This window comes from Coturnix japonica, chromosome 5, assembly GCF_001577835.2.
Source record: "Coturnix japonica isolate 7356 chromosome 5, Coturnix japonica 2.1, whole genome shotgun sequence".
NCBI lineage: Eukaryota > Metazoa > Chordata > Aves > Galliformes > Phasianidae > Coturnix > Coturnix japonica.
In genome coordinates this window covers 41,324,432-41,346,601 of record NC_029520.1, presented here as the reverse complement: position 1 = coordinate 41,346,601, position 22,170 = coordinate 41,324,432, and the positions used below count along the sequence as shown (strand labels likewise).

General features: G+C 37.5%; 2 protein-coding genes across 3 annotated transcripts; both read left to right on the top strand.

Annotated features, from left to right (window-relative positions):
• Positions 1–575: 575 nt before the first annotated feature.
• LOC107315243 (alpha-1-antitrypsin-like) lies at positions 576–8,785 on the top strand. Its single transcript, XM_015865383.2, has 5 exons — positions 576–650; positions 1,428–2,117; positions 2,565–2,835; positions 3,551–3,698; positions 4,362–8,785. Exons 2-5 carry the CDS (start codon positions 1,445–1,447, stop codon positions 4,566–4,568), a joined length of 1,299 nt encoding a protein of 432 aa, XP_015720869.1. The 5' UTR covers positions 576–650; positions 1,428–1,444; the 3' UTR covers positions 4,569–8,785.
• Positions 8,786–9,089: 304 nt separating this feature from the next.
• On the top strand, positions 9,090–21,943 carry LOC107315245 (alpha-1-antitrypsin-like). 2 transcript variants are annotated; one of them, XM_015865387.2, is made up of 5 exons: positions 9,090–9,109; positions 17,680–18,349; positions 19,783–20,053; positions 20,713–20,860; positions 21,664–21,943. In XM_015865387.2, exons 2-5 carry the CDS (start codon positions 17,692–17,694, stop codon positions 21,856–21,858), a joined length of 1,272 nt encoding a protein of 423 aa, XP_015720873.1. In that variant the 5' UTR covers positions 9,090–9,109; positions 17,680–17,691; the 3' UTR covers positions 21,859–21,943. The 2 variants fall into 2 exon arrangements, with proteins under 2 accessions (XP_015720873.1, XP_015720872.1); XM_015865386.2 differs by lacking the exon at positions 9,090–9,109 and adding an exon at positions 16,386–16,498.
• Positions 21,944–22,170: the final 227 nt, after the last annotated feature.

Genomic DNA, 22,170 nt, shown 5'->3' with positions numbered 1-22,170 from the left:
ATCTAGAAAACATTATTAATTGCCCACAAATGGGTCCCTTTAAGAAAGCCCCTCCAAAAATGTGATGTCAAAAAGGAGCACTGTAAGTTAGAGGATATGGCAGCAGCTTACCCTGTTTGGGAACCCTGACAGAGAGATTGTACCTCTGTCAGCAGACTCATCCCATTTTTGTTTGTTTGTTTGTTTGTTTGTTTTTTAACTCCTCAAAACTGGACTAGGGAGGATGGTAGGCAGGGAGGCTGTACCCCTATGGAGCTGTGCTGAAGTCTTCATTCCATCTGCACTATGCCCAGGTTGCAGGCAGTGTTCATGGGGATTCACCACCTGCCCTTGGCTCCAACCATGAGAGGCCCAACTCTCTCAACAGGCCCACGCAGCAAGCATCTCACAGGAACCTGCAGACATGGTAACAGCACAAGATATGGTCCCTCCCGTCAGAGCCCTACCATCTGGCAATATTATCTTATGTGTGGATTGTACAAAATGTCCAAAACATCTAGTGCCGTTACTGCTTGCTGTGCATCCTCACTGATAATTTTTATTTGAAGTAATTAATGATTAACAAAGGTGCTCCACTTAATCTTGCTCAGTGGTACTGAAGAGAATAAGAAGCAGACAAGGTGAATGCAGCAGGGTCCTCTTGTAGCATTGTAAGTACTCTTTAAACATTTTCTTGGATCGTTTGGATACATCAGTTCAGGGATTTGTGTTGTTGCCTGGGAAGGGAGTTTTCTCACATGTAAGCAACATATGCAAAATGATTTGTTATGAAAAAAATCAAAACATGTCAAGGGTAAGCAAGAACTGTCTACTAGCAAAGAAGATACTTTGTCCAATAAAAGCATGTTTTGGAATCAATAAAGTTCCACATAGAGGCTTTGCTGCCACTGTAACCCAATATCTTATCTTTGAGAAAATTGCGTATTTTGTACTTTGTGCCTTAAACTGTACAACATGTGTTTGCATCACATTTTAGTTTAACACATCTTACATTATCTATTTATCTGAATAAGAGAGGAAGACTAATAGAGCTGCAGTAACAGCAGTATCAAGTATAAAAACGGCTTCCATCTCTTTTCTCCAGAGAAAAGATCATAAACTTTGTTTGTGTGTGTTTTTGTGTGCGTGTGTTATCTGTGATTTAAAAACAGTGACAAACAAAAAAACCCATTTCTATATATATATCTATCTACTTTCCTTATTATTATAATCAGAATTACTCTGTTTGTGAGAGTGCATGGTTATAAGCAGTTCATCTGGAGACACATTCTTTCAGGGGTTTTCTGTATGAGAAATGTGAAACAAAAGGGAGGGATTTTTGAGAACAGGTACTTATACTTTGAGAGCATCATTTTAGTTGGCTGCAACATACAAGCATAAGGAAATTTATTTCCCTGCTGTGTTTGGTGTGTTTATCTCTTTTCCAGGAAGGGTTAAAAGGAAAATGAAACTTGCCTTCTCCTTGTATTTTCTGCTGGCTGGTTTGTATTCTGTTGCCCAGTGTCATCAGCGCCCTCGCTACCGCAACAAACAGGATGATTCTAAGGGAGTACATTACCCTGGTAGCAGTTCACATAGAGAAGGAGTTATTCCAAATAGAAACAAAACTTTTGTCAAAGTAGTTTACAGTAATGCTGATTTTGCATTTTCATTTTACAAGCTGGCTGCATCTGAAGCAACAGATCAAAATATTTTCTTTTCACCCATAAGCATCTCTACTTCCTTTGCAATGCTTGCACTGGGTGCCAAGTCAGAGACACTGACGCAGATTCTGGAAGGGCTTGCCTTTAACTTGAAAAAGACTCAGGATCAGGAAATACATGAAGGTTTTTGCCAGCTCCTCCACATGCTGAACCGTTCAGATAGTAATCTCCATCTGAGCCTGGGCAATGCCCTTTTTATACAGGAGACACAGAAACCTCTACAGAAGTTCCTGGATGATGCCAAATACTTTTACCAGTCTGAAGTCCTTTCTGCTGACTTTAATAACTCCCCCAGTGCTGAGAACCAGATCAACAGTTATATTGAAGAAAAGACAAATGGGAAAATTGTTAAACTAGTAGAAAATCTTGATCCTCTTACCACAATGGTTCTTGTTAACTATGTCTTCTTTAAAGGTAAGAATTACTGAAGGGTGCTAAGATTGTAACTTTGATACACTGCTTATTGCATGGAATGAAAGAACAAAACTCTAATTTGAGTATTTATTTTGAGGAAAGAATGTTTGTTATCTAAAAATTGTTCCAGTGATATCGTGTACATGTGTTCATAGTAAGGATATCTGAGTCCTTACTTTTTTGAGTAAGAGACTGGACTGTTTTTAGCAAATACTTCTGTACTTGGTAAATTATTTAATGTGATGATAGACTCATGAGCTACTGAAAGATGTTGTTTTCAGTATCCTCTCTTCAGGCACCTAGGAAATAATTATACACTTAAGGGTGCAGTAATATGAAAAAAATGCTTGCTCTAACCAAAGGGAAACAGTGGGACTAGATGCTATTTGATTCATAATGCATTTGTCTTTGCATACCATTGAATTATTTTTCCTTTTTTGTCATAAGCTCATTGGGAGAAACCCTTCAGTGATTCATACACAAAAAAAGAAGATTTTTTTGTGGATAAGAAAACATCTGTAAAAGTTGACATGATGTATCGGAAAGGTTACTACAGAAATTACTTTGATGAAGAACTGTCCTGTTGGCTGGTTCAGATTCCTTACAGTGGAAATGCTGCAGCATTATTTGTTTTACCTGATGAAGGGAAGATGAAACAGGTGGAAGATGCTCTTTTGAAAAGAACTGTGTCCAAATGGGAAAAGCTCCTCCAAGATAGGTAAGAGATTTTGCTCTTAGTGAGAGAGATCACCACATTATAGTTAGTTTAGATGTCAGCAAGATTGAGCTTGAAAGGCCAAGCTACTTTATTGAACTCTGTTCAATTTTAGGTTTCTCTCTGCGCAGGACTTCCCCTTTCCTAGCTCAAAAATGAGAAATACATCTGGATAGTGAACAAAAAGGGCATTGATCTTTTTATCCTCAGCATCATGGCGATGAAGTTAACAGACACTTTATTTACATGGGCATTATGAAACTTAAATGGAGTAGCTGTTTCTGAGGTACTGGGTAATTAGAGCGCTGAGGGCCTGGTAGGATCTGCAGTGTTGTGTGTGAAAGATGAATTATACTAATTTACTATTACTGAAGCTGTTTCTGCTATGGCCCAGCCCTGTTTTACGTTCAAACAGCCTTAGGACAACAAGCCGTGACAGTATAGGATGCCTACTGCCTATTGAGGCTCTGTTTGCAGCAGAGTTTATATAATTGTTTCTTCCCTGAATCCTTGAAACCCACAGTGGATGTTGAGGTTAACATGGACTCAGACTGCTCCAATTCTCTGTGCTGTATAACTATACTGGTAGAAAGGGCTATTTAAAATCTAATAGCAGACTTTTGGCATTCAGGAGAAAAAAGAAAAGGAAAAAAAAAAAAAAAGAGGGAGATAGAGAATCATCACTGAAGTGAAGCACTTTTGATGTTATTTGTTTCAGAAAAATACATCTACATATTCCAAAACTTTCTATTTCTGGTACCTACGATGTGAAAAAGATAGTCAGAGAAATGGGTATAATTGATCTATTCACTGAACAAGCTGATCTGTCAGGAATTACTGAGGATCCTGGACTGATGGTTTCAAAAGTAAGTCAGCACATGGAATACAGTGATCACAATATTTGTCTATTTCTGGTAATCCATCACAAACATAAAATGAAAAGCTTATCCCAGTCTTTCTGAAGCAACATTTAATTGTAAGCATCTGCCACAAAGACAAACATACCTTTCCTAAAACTGAAGCCAAACACGCAGATAAAGGGTTAGTTATAGACACATGGATCAAGAACAAGGAAGATATACATATCATTAGATGTTCTTTTGGATACTAGGCAAAATTATCTATAGGTAGAACATTAATTTTGGTAAAATACCCTCTAATAGAGGGCAAAAAATGTTATTACTCTTACCCTTCTAGTGCTCTGACAAGGTTATTTTTTTCAGCTGGATGATAGGGTAGATTTCTGATAACACATGAAGCTGCCAAACATAAAACTAAGTCCAGGCTAAATTACCAGCTTTCTTTACTTCCAGAATTTCTCATCATCAGTCATCTTGAGTGCTCTTTGGCCATCTGCTACACAAAGATTGCTCTCTGCACACCCAGCTGATGGAGGCTTTCAGGGCTGATGTCATGGTTGATTGAGTGGGCAGGAGAGAGCTGGGGATGACCTCCCCCAGACTGTTGCTGTCTGATTCCATCCTAGGCAGGTCTCTCTCTGCAGGTTGCTGTGCTTTGTATCCTCACAGGTGATCCACAGAGCTGTGCTAAACGTTCATGAGAATGGCACTGAGGCAGCAGGAGTCACAGTGAAGGAGATTACATGGAGATCTGGTGATTTTTCTCGTCCTCCTCGAGTCAAATTCAACAGGCCCTTTCTCCTGATGATTTTGGATAAATATACCCATACCATCCTCTTCATTGGGAAAATTGTAAATCCTCTGAAAAATAACTGATTGCCCAGAGGACAGGCACTTCGATACATAGGTGCCTAAGTTCCTGTGATCCAGTAATAACTTTGCGTACACCACTGTGTACTAGTGTCTTTCAACCATTTTCATTATGTACATCTCTAAACCTTTAAAAACAAAAGTTTTTCTTGCCCAAAAGACACAGGTATTTCCCCTCTGGTCTACAGCTGTATGTAACTTGCATTGTCAAAAAATATGTCTTTTTTCAGCTGTTCTGTAACAACCACTTCCTGACATTCTCAAGTATATGAGGTGATTTGTAGTCTCTTCTATGGATGATGCAGCTTTTACTCTACACTCGCAGTATGTGCAAGGGAGTGTGGGAGAAGAGAAATGGGGAAAAGGGATGGAAGGTATATATCCTGTCTGTTTAATACACTGACTTTTGATAACTGATGTTAAATGCAGAGTATCTTAGTATTGGATTGAGTTTTTGTTGTTGCTTTTATTTGTTTGTTTGCTTTGTTGGTTAGTTGGCTGGCTTGGTTTGGTTTGGTTTTTATTAGAATGAAGTTACATCATCACTGGCTGCGACACTGGAATACACAATAAAGTGAAGTGTTGACCAGTACAATTGGTTTAGTTGTTATCTTCTCCTTGTGGAAGTCCTATTCACGCAGGCAATAAAGTTGCTCTTCATTGCTGGGGCAGTGACAATGTAGTGTGATAAAATAAAAGGTGGAACTGGTATATGCACCATATACTATATATGGTGCTATAGCACCAGTTTCCTGTTTATGGATTTGATGTCACTTTCATTTCTTGTTTCTCTTACTGATTTCAACTTCATTATCACACCTTCCAGATAGACAAGTCAGGCTGTGGTAAAGAAATTTTTATCTCCTCACAGGGAACAGCAAAGCTTTTCTAGGTGCTGTTAATTAGTTTTAAACTCAGAAAGATATCATAGACATGCATATTAAATACAGGCAATACTTGGTAATCACACTAAATTTTAGCAGTGGATTGATACTATGGAATAAAAACATATAGTTGAAATTTGTACCTTTTCTTTCAAAGATTCATGATTCTAGTGTGTTGCTAGTGTGTTATTTTATTAAAATATAAGAAGCTATTGAAAGCAGTTAAATATTTATTAGATTTTTCACTACAGAATATCTCAAATTGGTAAAAAATACAGCACTTTGCAGTCTTTAGTTTCTTAAAATGTGAAATAAAGTACCATAAAAATAATGATTACTATTTCTGAAACAGTATTGTCCTGAATGTTTGGGGGATTTTGACTTGTCTCTGACATTAAATTACCACTGTCAGTATTACTATACTGTAGCTGTATGTCAGCCAAGTAATGCTTGATGTTCACACTCGAAATCCTCATCAAAATCACATAATCTAATGACAAAACATCTTTATTGACATCTGTTTTTTATCTACTCAGTATTTAGTAAAAGCTGCTGGCTAGAACACTGGGTATATATACAGACAATCTCAGTGTAATACGGATAAACTGATTCTACAGAATATCATTTAAAAGTTCTTGGCACATTGTGGGGCTAATTCAGGACAGCATGCTGAAGTCCAGCTTTGCAGTGACAAATGACTATGTAAGCAAATACCATGAGACTTTATGTTTGTTCTTCATTGTGGACCTCAGATCAATACCTGTTTGCTATCATGAAAAAAATTTAAATGATATTTTGCCAATCAGATTCCTTTGAGAGGCAAGTTTGATGCCCGACATATTTGAAAGCAGATGAAGAATAATCAAGCCGCAAGTGGGAGTCAAACTCTGTGCTTCCATTTAGTTATGAAAAGACACTATGAGGCTTTTTGCAAAATTCTAATACAGTGGAACCTTTTCCTACGTTATTTTCCCAAAGAACACATGCTGTATAAGAGGAATGCTTAAATAGAAATCACATATAGCTATGGTTGTAAGTATGTGTAAATATATATTATTAAAGTATTAGATTCCCCACTCTGAATGAAAAAAAAATGCAATCATGAAATATGCATAACCTATTTTTCCTTTTCTCATAATCCTTAAAGAAATTTAAATGGGTCTCTGTCCACATTCACTTTATTGTCTTATTAAGATCCTGAGTTTAGCATCAGGCTTTCTAGAACTATTAGGGCAGCTTCCAGAGAAAACGTAGCTGGAGAAAAGTACTGAAGATAAGCTAACTTTGATCATGATTTATTCTTGAGATACCTTGTCTCAAAAGTAAAATAAGGCCAGGTGAAAATTAGGTCCTCTATCATTAGCACTCTCTGTATTATTAAACCATCCCTAAATTAACTGAGTAACCAGTAAATATAATGTAATTGCTGTTCATGTAGTCACCTTCAAATGGGAGTAGGAACCATATACAGGTGTCTTGCCTTGTTTCTCTATGATAAAAATAAAGATAAAATTTGATAAAGTTCAGAAAATGTTTCTCACCAGAACTTCTCACTCTTCTCAACATATAGCAAATTTAAGTGCTAAATAGTTAATACAGAACAATCAGAAAGCTGCTGTTCTTATGGGTGTCAAGTTCAGTGTGCTCATGTTTTGTTCAGGGGAGGGCTTCTCCTTTCAATCTGTCATTATTTTCTTCTTTTCTGGATTTCTGTTGATTGGTTTGTTTGCTGACTGTGAATATCATGACTGTATGGCATGAAGGAGTCTTCTCTCTCTAGAGAAATCTCTAGAGTGCATGATTGTATGGCTTTGTTTTGATTTTTTTAGAGAGAGAAGACTACTTTGCTAGATGTTAAAAGTCATGAAAGAATTGCCAATCTAAAAAGCAAAAGCCAATGTATTTCTTGTTCTGTAATAGCAGGCAAAGATTTATATGCAAAAGTGAAATGAAATAGAAAAGATTTTAAAAACCAAACAAGAAAAAAAACAAAACAAAAACAAAACAAAAAAAAACACCCCAAGATCAATCCATGGTGGGAATGCACTTAATCCTTAGGAAATAGAAAAGAATTTGAAAAAAATATATATCCAACAGCAACTTTGAGTAGTGCTAAAGATCACAAAAGAAGAAAAAGCAGCCAGAAGCCTGTGTGGGTGCAGAGAAAGTAATAATAGGCTTGAAGGAAAACAAGGAAAATAACATATTTAAACAGCCAGAAGCCAGTGCCCATACACAGGTCTTTGTTCCCAATGCTGTGTGGTATTAGCTAGGAAGAACAGCATGTAATATAGGCAACAGCCTTAAAGGTCATTCACTGAAAAGCAAACTGTATATTCTACTGGAAAATTTACTGATTTTGTATTAAATGCGATAACAAATAGGTACCCATATTTCAATAACAATAGAAGGCAGGGGCTGCTTAAGGAGAAAAACAAAGCTGAAGTACATAGTTCTGATGCCAGTGTATTCTCATCAAAAGGGAGATATCACAGAATCACACCACAGCCAATTTGCATTTTTATTTGTTTTCTAATACATGAGAACTTACTAATCAGATCTTGTTACTAATTATCTTGATACCGGATAACTCATTACATTCCTGTGCTGTATGATACTGTTCTTTTCTCCATGTCGTCCTCAGGACACTATGTCAAAGAAAAATGTTAGCAAAGTTATGAAGTAAGCCATGATGCCCCAATGATAACGAGATAGGAGACTCAGCTTAATGCCAGCCTACTGGTCCTAGAGTTGATCAATGATCAAAACACCCACAACATCTTTTTTGCTGGAAAAAAATTATCCCCACAAATTGGTTACTGCCAGTCATATCCCAGCCCCATCACTCAGAGTTTTGGACTTCTCAGTATCAGGTATGATGTATTTCATTATGCATTCAGCATAATAATAAATAAAACCCAACCAGTAACTAGCAGATACCTCTGGGCAATACTAAATAAATTTCTCAGCTCTCTGGTGATTTTTCACTGAAACAGTAGCTGTTAGGAGAACAAAACAAATGATGTAGTTCACACTGAAGTAATGTTAAATCAACATTTCTGTTGTTTATTAGATTCCTGGTGTATGCTCTGTCATTTGGCCAGGAATAAAATATCTGTGGGGCAAGATGGAAGGTCTGTGGCTATTTGACTCCTGAAAGTCTTTGGCAAAGATTTGTATTTCTCTTCTTCAGGTACAGTATAGTTTAAGTTGGGGTTTTGCTTGCCTGTTTGTTTTTAATCTATTATATATCATAATTCTTGATTAGGAAAGTACGCACAAAGACATTGCAGTATTGTGATAATTGTATTGTGACAATAAAAACGTTTATGAATACAATCACTTGAAGAACTACTGTGTTTCACTGTTTTACTCTTGTTTGAAATATCCCTCCTGTGCATACTGAACTTTACCTTTTCCCAGGTGTATGGCAATTTGGTAATCACAGCCTGAAACTGATTATCAGCTGAGGCAAGTGTCAGCTCAGCTGTGGGAGCACAGGTGAGAGTAATTTAGCTGTGCTCCCGGAAGGGGTGGAGCTTGACTCCACCTCCTCTAGATCTCATTTAAGGGCTGACCACCACTAAGGCGGCATCTCTTGGAAGTTGCTCCTTGGTGGAGATTGTCTCAGTGCTTCCCAGCAGACTGAAGGCTTCTACATGGGTGAGTTTTTCCTGTTGATAACTTTTTAGATATTTATTACCACCTTTCTTGTACCATTACCATCTTTACTTTATTGTCACTGTGCACCAGGCTACATCTGCAGCATTCTTCAAGACAATGATTGACAGGATGTCTGACTTTGAATTTCAGTTTGATTTCCAGGAGCTGCTTCTAGATTACAGACACAGAGACTGTCAGAACATCTCTCTAGCTCTTCCTACTTCACTTCCCCAGTAAAAGCAATGTGCTTCTACTTCTAGAAATCTATGAATGTTTTGGACAATTTCAGTCATAAGCCATTTTGATGTGGGGAAAAAAAAGTAGGTTTACACTGTCCATCAGAAACGGACATAAGCAATGCATTCTTTATTAGGGCTGCTTGCTTTCCAACACATACTTCATGTCACTCATTCTGTCTGGGTAGCTGGTTTTGATACTTAAGAGATTTCTCCTATTAAAGTGGATCTGAATGAGTTTGGTATGAGTAATGTTGAGAATGAATGAGAAATGAGAAATACTTCTCAAACTTGTTTCACAGTATCTTCAACAGCATGTAAACCACTAGATGTTTGGATTAAAAAGAAGGAAAATGGGAGAGCTTTCTTAGCAGCTGATTTACAGGTTGTGGTTGCTTTATGCTGTGTAGAGTGTAAGCAACACAACAAAGTGCAGAAGAAGACACCTTGGTAAAGAGACGCCTTTTGAGTCTGAAGATAACATTTGTGTTACAACCCATATTAAAAATGGAATAGATTCCTATTTTCATTCTATAGGGCAGTGAGGTTGACAGCAGTGAAAAAGGGAGTCATCCCTCTGCAGAACATGGACCAGGAAAATATCTGTTTTGAAATAAATATTTGGGCCTCACTTTCTAAGATTTCTATTTCTGTAACATTTTTGTTTGCATTTACTGTACTACATACTTATGATTTTGGGTTTGAGTTCTTTTAAGTCTGATGAATTGCAAATGAAACTCAGAGCTATTCCAATCTCAGATGACTCACTTTTTGGCCGGATTTTGAATGCTGTAACATGTAGAGTCTGCTTAGTGCAATAATTCACTTCCTGAATTAAAAAGAAATGAAGAAAAAATAAGGACAAAATCAAAATTGGGTAAACATACATATGTAATTATAGTACTTGATTCTCTTCTAAAAACATTCCTTTTTTTGTAGCTGTGTTGCTATACGAACTAAGACACTACAGATAAAAACTTTCATTTAATTCAGTATAGCAAAATGAAGGAACAAACTGACTCAGAAGCAGTGTAAAGGGTCTGATTTGCCTCATATTTCCATTGCTTTTAGCAGCGAAGTCTATGCTTATGTAATTTCTCTTTTACTGACATTGATCTCCCAAATAGTTCATCCCAAGATCCCCCAGAAATTCCAGCTCTGTTTTCTTTCCAGAACACTCAAGTTGGATATGACATGTATGCTTTGGATGGAGGTGGAATTTGGGTGGAGAAAGATGCTGAAAGGTCAAGAGAAGTTTAAGGGGAAAACAGCCTTTCTAAACACATCAGTATTCATGGAGTTTGGCAATACTGAACTAACCACTGAGGCCTAAAGTTTAGATCTCATTTCTGTGGCTAAAACTGAGGAAGTATTTTTGGCACACTGGATTTAATGGGTGTTCCAGTCTTTCTTGAAGAATTACTTCAAAAACATAATTTAAAATTCTTTCTTTTCTCATTGTATATATGCTGGCCTTTGAGCTCAGTCATATATCTGAAACAGAATCAGTTAACCTCTGTTAATACTGATGGCATTACATGGATAGGTGCCTAATTTTCATTATGCTTTCTTACCGATTTGCCAATTCTATTCCTCATTACATTTTAAATGGCAGCCAGCAAACAAGTTCACTCCCACATACTCACTAGTCACCTCAGTGACTAGCATAGCTCAAGAGCTGTAAGATACTTTGACATTTCCCTGGAAAGCAGCAATGTATTTGAAACCTGTCCTATCTCCAGGTGCCTATCATCAGCAGTGCTGAGCTGCATAGGTTTTACAAGTGGGTCACAGCAAAGTTAGCTGACAAAGCATTTTATTCTCTCCTTTGAGACATTTCACTGCCTTTCCAATGCTCTCCTGGGGTCCAAATTATCCATGTAGATTTGGGAACACAAAGGTCTCACCTATAACCTGATAGAGACACAAGAGCAACAGAGCCATGGCAGTTTTCATTCAATTCCTACTAAACAAGATCAAGCTGAACGAATACAACATCCTCACTACAAATGATAGCCTAGAAATATCAGGGCAATGTCAAAGAGGAATGATGCTGAAGCTGTCAGAAACTGAAAAGAAGATGAACAGTTTCAATATGGAAAATTCTAAATGAGTACTTTTTTTCTGTTATCATGAGGTAGTCCAGTACTGGGAGAGGCTGCCCTGAAAGGCTGCGGAATCTCCATTTTTTGGAGATCTCCATCCCATCTTTGCCTCTTGATCCTTGTGTAATTTGCTTACTGTTTAGCACGATGTTCTTGAAGTTCTGTTTCATTTTTTTAATGGAGAATATGCAGAGGTTACACTAGCAAGGATTGCTGAATATGGACTTAATTCTTATCTTCTCTCTTTGCGGAGATCTTTACTGTCTTAGATAGCAGTTTAAGCTGTCCATATCCAGAAATATAGAAAACCTGGCCTAGAAATATAATTTTGAAAATGTCAATTATAATGATGTGCCGCAAGAATCAACATGTGAACAACAAAAGTCTAATTTCTGAGGTGATAGTTAAGTAAGTTACTGTGGTCTTAAAACTATGACTCTTTCTCTACAGGTAGATATAATTTTGCCTTGAGAAACCTAGCTCTGTGCTAGGCTCAGGGTTTTAGTACCCTAACACAATGATATTGGTTTGAGTTATTATGTGCTTGACTATAGAGACTGTGATTTCTTGGATGACTGAAACTTCACATAACCAGACAACCAGATTTTATATATATATATGTATACATATGTATATGTATGTATATTATATAGGCATTGCCAATGTTTGGCTTTAAAATAGCGCTTATCAAATGTAAAATGAAGAACATCTTAATCTCATTAACCCAGACCTGTTTTTAAATTTGAGAGTCAGAGTAGGTAAAGTTTGTATGGGAAGACAACTTGAAAATGCAAGATTCAGTCATGTAATACTTGAAAAAACAAACTTTCAAGGACTGATCATTATTTCATACCAACATATTTATCACTAACCAGCTGCAGTAGCAGATAGTGTGCCAGCAGCAAACTGTCAATTTAGATAGGGCTAATTAAACATTATTACTTTGTTAGGCATGACTTACTGAACAACCACTGTGTAACTGTTTGCAGAAACTTGACAGTTCTTACAACTGAAGCTAGATGAAAACAGGAGAACTGAGTTCTCTTTAATATCAATTACAGAAATCAAGGTGGTTTTCTTCCAAAGATGTATAAACATGATACATCTGATAAGAACAACATGTGACCTGTATTTATATTAGAGATAGAGAAAAAAAATGTGTTTTTTATCAGGAAATGTGCTGAAGAGAAAAATGAAGCAAGTGAAAGGGAAAAATTTTAGTGCATTCATAACTTGAACCTCTGCTTATGTGCCTAATGTATGATTTTAAGCTGCCGTTGTAAAAATGCTTCTTTTAAGCCAATCATTGCTATTCAAACAGAAGGTTATTACAGATTCCTGGGACTAATAGGACTTCTTTTACTTAGAAAAACTTCCCACCAGTGTAACTATAGTTTCCAAAGATGAATTTTTTGAAATTACACTCCTTAATCCACAGCAGGTCTCCTAGTTGAAAACATGACTTGGCCTGCAGATATCAAGCACCATAACATTTCTTTCAAGCATCTGCCAAGTCCAAGTATGAAGTTAAGTTAAAGATATTTTTGTTTTGCATCCTAATCATAGATTTAGAGGTTTTATTTCCTGTCATTCCAGTGTAACAGATTTGTCTTCCATGTGACAGACACAACTAGAAAAAAAATAGGTCATACCAAAAGTAAAGCCTCCTATTTGTTTCTATGGAAACTACAACAAATACAAAGAGTACAAAAACACCCTTTGATAGAGTAACTTGTCAGCTACAAAATGTTATTTTTCAATATAGTCATCACCATGAACTAATTCACATAAGTCTTCATTTTGTGATGTGACAGCCATTCTGAAGATGGCTCCTCTCTCATGTCACTGTTGCTGCTGCTGAAATGCACCACCCATCACCTCACTGTGCTCACGTCTGCTGTTTGGTATGCACAAATGTTGATAGGGTGCCATTTTTTCTGCATGGAGGAATTCAGTGACACACCTTTCCTTCATCCACCCTTCCACCTCAGATGCCATTGTGTCAATTTGTTCCTCTGCTGCCATCTGATTGCAGCAACAAAATGTAATGGAACATTGGTGGGAAGGTTCAGCCTCTACACCATCTATTTCTGACACTGTGGCAGGCATAATAAAAGAGGAGGCATTACTTTCATAGGAGCTCTGATACATAAATTCTGCTGTATGTGCTCACAAAGCTTTTGGTGGTTTAATGTACAAAATGAGATTGTATCCTTTTTAACTGAGGTTTTAGAGCTGAAGAAATGCAAGGAAGATTTTTATGAGAATCATCACCAGTCTGAACATGGTATATCTTCTGTGTGTCCTCTTTCCCTGCTGAGAGACAGCTAACTTACTTAAAGCATGGAGCTTGCAGACCCTTTAGTCCTGTTCACAGAATCACAGACTGGCCCAGGTTGGAAGGGACTTCAAGGATCATGAATCTCAAATGCCCCTACCACTCTTTTGGAAGAATCTGACTGCAGCCATGCATACCTTCAGTATATATTCTAGTTATGTTCTTCAACCTAAAATCTCCTCTGCAGTTTCCGCGCAGCTACCTGATATTTGGCTGTATCCTTTCAGGTCTGTGGACAGGACATGAAGACAGTCTTGTCCCCTTAACCTGCTGATAGAAAGTGGTGTATTTCCATGACTGATATGTACATCAGTGATATATAACAAAAATACTATAGATTATCTGAAGTGAGATGGCTGTACCTGTTCTGCAATCACTCAATTACCAGTTTTCTCTTGGCAAGGGATAAGATTCAACTGCCTTGAAACACTGCCATTGTTTGTCTCATTGTTTTACTTTTGTTTCAGCATTTCAGCGCCCAAAATAACAAGAAAATTGTGTAACATCCTAGGAAAATGTTTATATAGACTGGTTCTGGGGGCGGATATGACATTCAGAAGGGAGTAGCCTGAGGTTGCAAGACTTGCTGAGCACTTGCTGATAAAGGAAACTAGGTGTCCTATTCCAGAGGTACTTGGAGTAAAATTGTATAAGTGCAGTCAGATGTTCAGTTATTAACTTAAATACAAGTATCTGTGAAGGCACATTTTGAAGGTTACATCTGAAGGAAATAAAACCCTGCAATGGGCCAAATGTAGTGGTATCTTAAAGGCTCTTGCAACTTCCAAAGAGTGTTATTAGTTACTTTCACTCAAGGGTTACTCTAAGCTTTATATGCTGGCTGGCTCTTGATTAGGGAGAATCAGCTATTCCTTCAGCAAGTGCTGGGAAAGTGCCCAAATGAGATGCTGCAGATGCAAAAGTGTGAGCTCTCTACGTTCTGCTGGAGGGCAGGTGGAGTTTAGGAAGTGGGGACTTCTGAAGTGAAGGAAGTTTCTGATTCCTGGTATCAAGAGGATGTGGGTCTGGGAAATATATCCACTGAGGCTCTCAAGATGTCTGAATTTAAGGCTGTGTGTATTTTACTTTTGTGTGTGCCAGAAGGATGCATTTCTCTCCTTTACAGCTCTTCTCCAGATCCAACAAGTGCTCTGTGACATTTGTTTTCCATAGTGCCTCTACTATGTGTAAGTCAGCATCCCTTTCCACTACCTCTTAAGGACGTGAAACTCCTCATTATGGTTCCCACTAGTTGGTATCTTAGATTTCCCAATCCCTGTCTAATTTTTCACTGTTGTCTTTGTCTGTACTTGATCTGTTCTAACTCAGAGGATGGTTAGATGTTCATAAAAGGCAGATCCTGCTTCATCAATCTGATCTCTGTCTATGACTAAGTTGCTCACCTGGTGTAGGGAAAAGCTGTGATTCTAATCTACCTAAACCTTATTAAAGCTTTTGATGCTGTCTCTCACAGTGTTTTCCTGTAGAAGCTGGTAGCCTATGGCTTGGGCAGGTACATCCTTTGCTGGGTAAGGAACTGGCTGCAGGGCCAGTCTCAGAAAGTAGAGGTGAATGAACTTAAATCCAGCTGGCAACCAGTCACAAGTGGTGCTCCCCATGGGTCAATATAGGTGCTTATCCACTTTAATAGCTTTATTGATGATCTGGATGAGAGGACTGAGTGCACCCTCAGTAAGTCTGCAGGTGACACCTAGATGGGAAGAAGTGTCAATCTTCCTGAAGGTAGAAGGACCTGCAGGGACCTGGACTGGCTAGATTGGGCTGAAACCGAGCATATGAACTTTAACCTGACCGAGTGCTATATTTGGCACTAGTGACACCTTGATACTATGTTCAGTTTTGGAGCCCTCACTACAAGAATGACACTGACACTCTGGAATGTGTCCAGAGAATGGTAACAAAGTTGTGAAGGGTCTGGAGCATAAACCTTCCGGGGTGTGTCTGAGGGAACTGGGAATGTTTGGTCTGGAGGAGGCTCAGGGGAGACCTTGTAGCTCTCTACAACTACCTGAAAGAAGGTTACAGAGATATACCAAAATCCTCCGAGCAGATGCTAGCTCCTTGACTATTTTAGAGATTTCTGTGTGAAAAGCATATTAATTTCAATACTATCAAGGTTAGGAACCAATGTGATTCTGTGTGATTTTTGCACTTCAGCAAAAACACGCTATCTTCAGGAAACAAGGGAAGTCTCTATGTAAAGGAATTGGGTGTGTATACTGCTCTCACAAATGTCAAATACATGATAGGCCAAGTAGCATCACAGAAAAGGAGAGGTATTCCCCATAGCTATCTTACCCTGAACTTAGATGTCAGAGCTTAGTGCTGGGTGGAACTGTACAGCTCCAGAGGAAGGTCAGTTTCCATCTCAGGTAACACAGAGAGAAAAATAGCTGTATTTGGCACAGAATCTCATTTCCAATTAATACTTGCTTTGGCATTGCTTTATGACCCTCATGGAGCATAGCACTCTCCTCAACCTACTGCCTTTGTCCCGTGGTCTTAGCTCTGATTGGAGTAGGGATGTGTTCACGTGAATATGGCAGCCAAGAAAATTAGCTTCATCAGCATTTAGCTTTATCCTTTTAGATTATCTGTATTTGAGGCCATGTAATGTTTAACAGAGGAAAACAGCAGTAAAGCAACAAGAGCAAAATCCATGCAAGAGCAGGACCCTTCTGAATGCAATGTAAGTACCCAGATATCTTTACTTTAAAGACTTTGATGCAGCTATGTGACATTTAGTTAGTGAGTCATGAAGCACATCTGCTTTTAAAGGTGAAACTTGGTTTCTAAGCACTCAAATGACAGCTGAATTTAATTTCCAAGAAATACTGAATAGCAAATCATGGATATACATTACAGCAGCTCTACAGGTATAGCTCTGCTATGAATATTTATCCAAAATATCTATTTCGTTTCTAGAAGAAATCATCTTATTTAAGGAGAGGGAAAATATTCTGACTTTCCAGCAGTCATTCTGGTATGATACAGTTACTGAAGTTCTCTAAAGTATGTGGTGTGATAGCCAAAGCTCCAACGTGAATGAGGTGTCTTATTTACACCAGTGTGTTTCAAGCAGGATACATAAAGTTACCTTTGCTGAAAGGAGGGTTCCCTAGTCATACAAATTTTAGACAGACAGGATATGCCAAGCCTACTGCAGTGGCTGCACCATCTCATCACCATTGTGGGTTGCACAAATAGAGGAACCCGTCTGGAAGATGTGCATTAGTTGAGTGATGGTTTAAAATAAAGCAATGTATTCTGATATAATCAGGTGCTAAAGCAGGAAAACATCACTAACTTGCTTGTGATTACTCACTTCATGTGTTAAAATGAATCAGGAATGAGAGAGATGATGTTATGACTGTTGTAAACTTTTCTTGTTTTCCACGGACATAGCTCAGTCATTTGACATAAGCCTCTTACAATCACAAATATCATGCTAAACATGAGAGTTCTTAGAGGTAAACACAGTAGATGCAAGAGTTGTTTCTGATGTGTCACCATACCATAAAATGGATCTACAGTGAGATTAAAAAAAAAAAAAACAATGAACCTTTTAATTTTCTTTCTCCTTCTGAATCATGTTTCCCTTTAATAATCACATGCTACTCTCTTCACAAGCATCCAGTAACTAGGGACTTGTGTAGCTGGAGGAAAGCAGAACTGAAGTGGGCAGTAATTGATATGAGTTACATCTGAGATCAAAGCAGGAGTGTTTCAAAACTGTGTCATAATAAAGGAGCAGGTCAGGAGATTAACAGCGTTAATAACTTTTGTGGGTAGCAGCAGATATAAATAAAAGATGATATGTTCACGTGGCCATTCTCCATGGTCCAACACAATTTATTTTTGTCCTCACAGTAGCAGAAAAGTATGATGAAGGCCATCCTCCTGCTATGCTCACTGCTGGCCATCCTTTACCCTGCAGTACCCAGTGTGAGACAGACTGACCACCACAATGAAGAGCCCAGAGCAACTCACCTTCATGAGCAGCATCCTCATGAGGAAGATTCTCTTGCTTTCTGCAAGCATATAATCCCCAGCAACACGGACTTTGCCTTCAGGTTTTACAGGCAAGCAACTGTCCAAGCACCTGGCATGAATATTTTCTTCTCCCCAGTCAGTGTCTCTGCTGCCCTTGCCCTGCTGGCCCTGGGCTCCAGAGCTACAACCCAGGCTCAGCTGCTGGAGGGGCTGGCCTTTAATCTCACCAGCAACAGGGAGGAGGAGATACACCTTGGCTTTCACCATCTTCTTCTCCTGCTGAACCGTCCTGGCAGCCAGGTGGAGCTGAGCATGGGAAATACCTTGTTCATGGACAAACACCTGAAGCCACTGACAACATTTCTGAAGGACATGAAAAATCTGTACAAGGGGGAAATTATTTCTAGTAACTTTCAGAATTCCACTGAGGCTAAAAAAGAGATCAATGATCATATAAAAAACAAAACACATGGGAAGATAAATCAAATACTTAAGGACCTCGATCCAAACTCTTTAATGGTACTTGTTAACTATATTTATTTCAAAGGTAAGTTCAGTTATACAGATGCTACTGCAGTATCCAAGTTTGCCTTGGACTAAAACCAAATCCCAGATTATTTATGAATTACTTTTAAAAGAAGGACAGTGTTAAAACTATAAGAAGCATTGCAAGTTTGCACACTTTGAAACCTTTTAATACATCTGTGATTTTTTTTTCAAGCATATTTCTAGCTTGTAAGCACAAAAATTTACTTATTTGCAATCTTCAGGACTTATCAGAGCACAGCACATGTATGCATTTGTGGATTTTTCTATCAGACTTTTGTTTTATTGCAAAAATTACTCTGCAGTCAGTATATATCCTGTATGAAGAAACAAACCAAATTCCTAAGATTATTAAAAAAATGACAAATCTTCAATTGGCCTACAACCTAGGCTTATTAAATAGGTGCATATCTATGGAGTTGGGCTCTAAAAGTTCTACAGCCAGTCATTACATTATATATATACGCCAGGATGGACTTGAGAATTTGCTGCTTTAGCAATGATTAGCTTCTTAAAGGTAATATCCATTCGTAGCAGCATGCAGGATGTAAACTGAATTTATCACCCAGGAAGGTGTCAGTAGGTAGAAACATTCAGCAAAATAGTTTTTATTTCAAGCGCTCTATTAAATCTAGGTACCCTAGTTAGAAGTGGATTGTGATGATAAGAAATTATGATGGGAGTTCAAACTCATAAAGTAGTTGAAGTACTTCAGTGTTTATGCTCTACTACTTAATTTTCAATTTTATTTCATTTCTGTTCAATATTTAAAAAACAAATGCACTTAGATCTGGAATGACAAACAGTGAACTGTATGTATTTGTTCAGTGAATGACTTGATTTAATATAAGCAAAATGCAACTAAAAAGTCATTTGAACAAGGATGGAAGGTTAAAGCCTTAGAAGCCCTGTTCCACTTACTGTAATGTAGTTACTATCAGACCCGAAAGTTCAGGTTGTTCTTTCACTGAAGTTTTTCTTTAGTGATACCAGATGAGAAACAGATGAGAAAGCATGGGAGGAGCATAACACATCACCTTTAAAAAGGCAGGCGTCTGCTGGGGAACTTACATAGCAAGCAAAGTGGTTGTAAATTAACTCATTCGACCACAGTTAGGCACTTTTATTTTCTTTTTCTTCACATTTTTCCTTTTCTTCAAATAAATTTAAGGTAACATCATGAAGTTATTTCATTTGATTTATCTGACTTGCAACACCTGTCTGAAGTTTAATCTTGGATAATTGTTACTTGAACATATTATAGCAGAGATGACAGGGAACAAGACCTTGAATAAATTTTGATTTCCTTTGATCTTCAATTATGAGCATAAATCTTTAGATATGAATGTATTTGGTGTAAATTAGACTAGACTATTTTAACATATCCTCCTTAAAATAAGCATGCAAATGTATTCTTTCTCTCTTATTTTTAAGCCTACTGGGAAAATCCTTTCAATATGAAAGGGACTCACAAGGATTATTTCTATGTGAATGAAAAGACTTTGGTTGAAGTGAAGATGATGATTCGAGATAGCTTTTATGACATATATTCTGACAAGAAGCTGTCATGCAAGGTGGTGAGGATTCCTTACAAGGGAAATGTTTCAGCACTGTTTATCCTGCCCAATGAAGGAAAAATGAAAAGGCTGGAGGATGGTCTGATGAAAGACACAGTGTCTAAATGGGAAAAATCACTTGAAAGACGGTAAATTCTAATTTGATACTTCACAATAGTCAGAACCTGAGGCCTAAACACTATAATCAAGTTTTACAGTTATAAGGTTTTGTTGTTCAGTAGAGGTTTAAGTAATGGGACAGGTATAAATGGATAGACTAAACAATGTACTGGTTTGCACAGGTTTTTCAGCAGCAATCTGAACTGGCACTGCATTGTAGTGAGGGAATAGATTTGTGAGCTGAGAAACAGCTTCAATTTCTTTACCTTTTTCAGTTGATAGTCAAGATCTCCACTTCCTTTTCCCAAATGTAGTATGTTAACAGTGATACTACTGTGACATAGAAACCCGATCCCTTGGAGAAAATGGGGTATGATTAAAAAAAAAAATAAAAAATAATATATTGAGGGCTAGAAAATGAATGCAAAAGTACCCACAATGGTGCTGGCACTATCACTGCTTGTTGTCTATTCAGGGGGTGCTTGTAAGATTGGAAACAAGCCCTAAGTAATGTCTTTCTAATACTTCATTTTCCCATCATCATCCTGACCACTGTCTTCCCACATTTTGTTGCCATTTTTTCTATATTTGAAGACTAAAATTTCAGCACAAAATTACCAGCAAATTGGGACACTTCAAGTTATACCTTGATTATAATAAATACCATAACTCTCTTTTGAATTAATAGGAGGATGGAAGTGCATATTCCAAAAGTATCCATTTCTGGCACCTATGACTTAAAGAAGATGGTCATGAATCTGGGTATAACAGATGTGTTTTCCGACCAGGCTGATCTGTCTGGAATCATAGGAAAGTTCAACCTGAAGGTTTCAAGAGTAAGTTGGACAACAGAAAAGTCTATGAATTCCTTATTTCCTTTGATTTAAGTTATGTTCCAGCATAATTCTTAGTTCTGAGAATGATTTATACTCTGTGAATTCAAACATTTTAGCTTGTAGAGAAACTTTAAATTTTTTCAGACTTATTTCTGGATCTTGAATATTGCCTTCCTTCTGTCAGCCTGAAGTTGTGACAAAGGCTGAGAGGCTTATATAAATTTTTCCAAGAACAAAATAGTTTCAGCATAGAAAACGAGACTCCATATATTAGGGTTGCTTTGCATGAGCATATCTAGTACAAAAAATGGCCTATTTTCTTTAATGCATGCATGTGATTATAGAATTTTAAAGAACTTTCAAACTATTTCCATAGAAGGCACTAGCAAGTGCTAATCACATAAGAGGGATCAGGCTACAGGAAAGCTTCCTGTTCCCTGGGAAGAACAAATAATACAAAGATAAAATAAAATTTTATGGGCATTGAGAAAGCAGTAATTGTAACATTATAGTATCTTGATTTTAGTGAAACAAATGTTGAAAATGAAAAAAAAAAATGATATGAATATTTATTTTCTACTGACAAAAGTTTAATCCATCACGTATTAGGGATACAGACAGAACAGCTCCTCCTTATAGAGATGACGTTGCTAGAACACCTCCCTCAGACTAAGTTTCCTTCTTAGATTGTGACCTCCTAGTCATTTCTGTGAATGACAGGAGGTGAATTAACTTTGTGCCAATTTTAGTCATTCCACCCCCATCCTGTTGTGTACAGTAATACTTGCTGTGTTTCCTTGTAGGCTATTCACAAGGGTCTGCTGAAAATTCATGAGAATGGCACAGAGGCTGCAGCAGTCACTGGCACAGAGTTTGCTCCTCATTCTGTTCCTCCTGTTATAAAGTTCAACCGTCCATTTTTGCTGTTGATTGTTGATCAATACACTGAAAGTATCCTCTTCATAGGAAAAATTGTAAACCCACTGAAAAATGGTTGATCATGTGGCAGGTCTAACTGATTTGAATAGCACTTTAAGCATTTATAGTCTGATGTAATTAAAATTATTTTAAATCTTTTAGTAATTTTATTTTTTTTTCTAAAAATAATTAAGACAAGAATGTGGTCGCTCTTAAAATCACCATCCTTGCTCCCTCCTCCAGTAGAAAGTAACTAGCAAGATGCGTTCACCATGGAATTATGAAGCAGTGCATACATCAGTCTTCTAATGACCAATACAATATCACTGAAAAAGTTAAGTATCTAGCTGAGAGAAGCAGTTTAAAACCTGTTCAGTATATAATGAATGAGC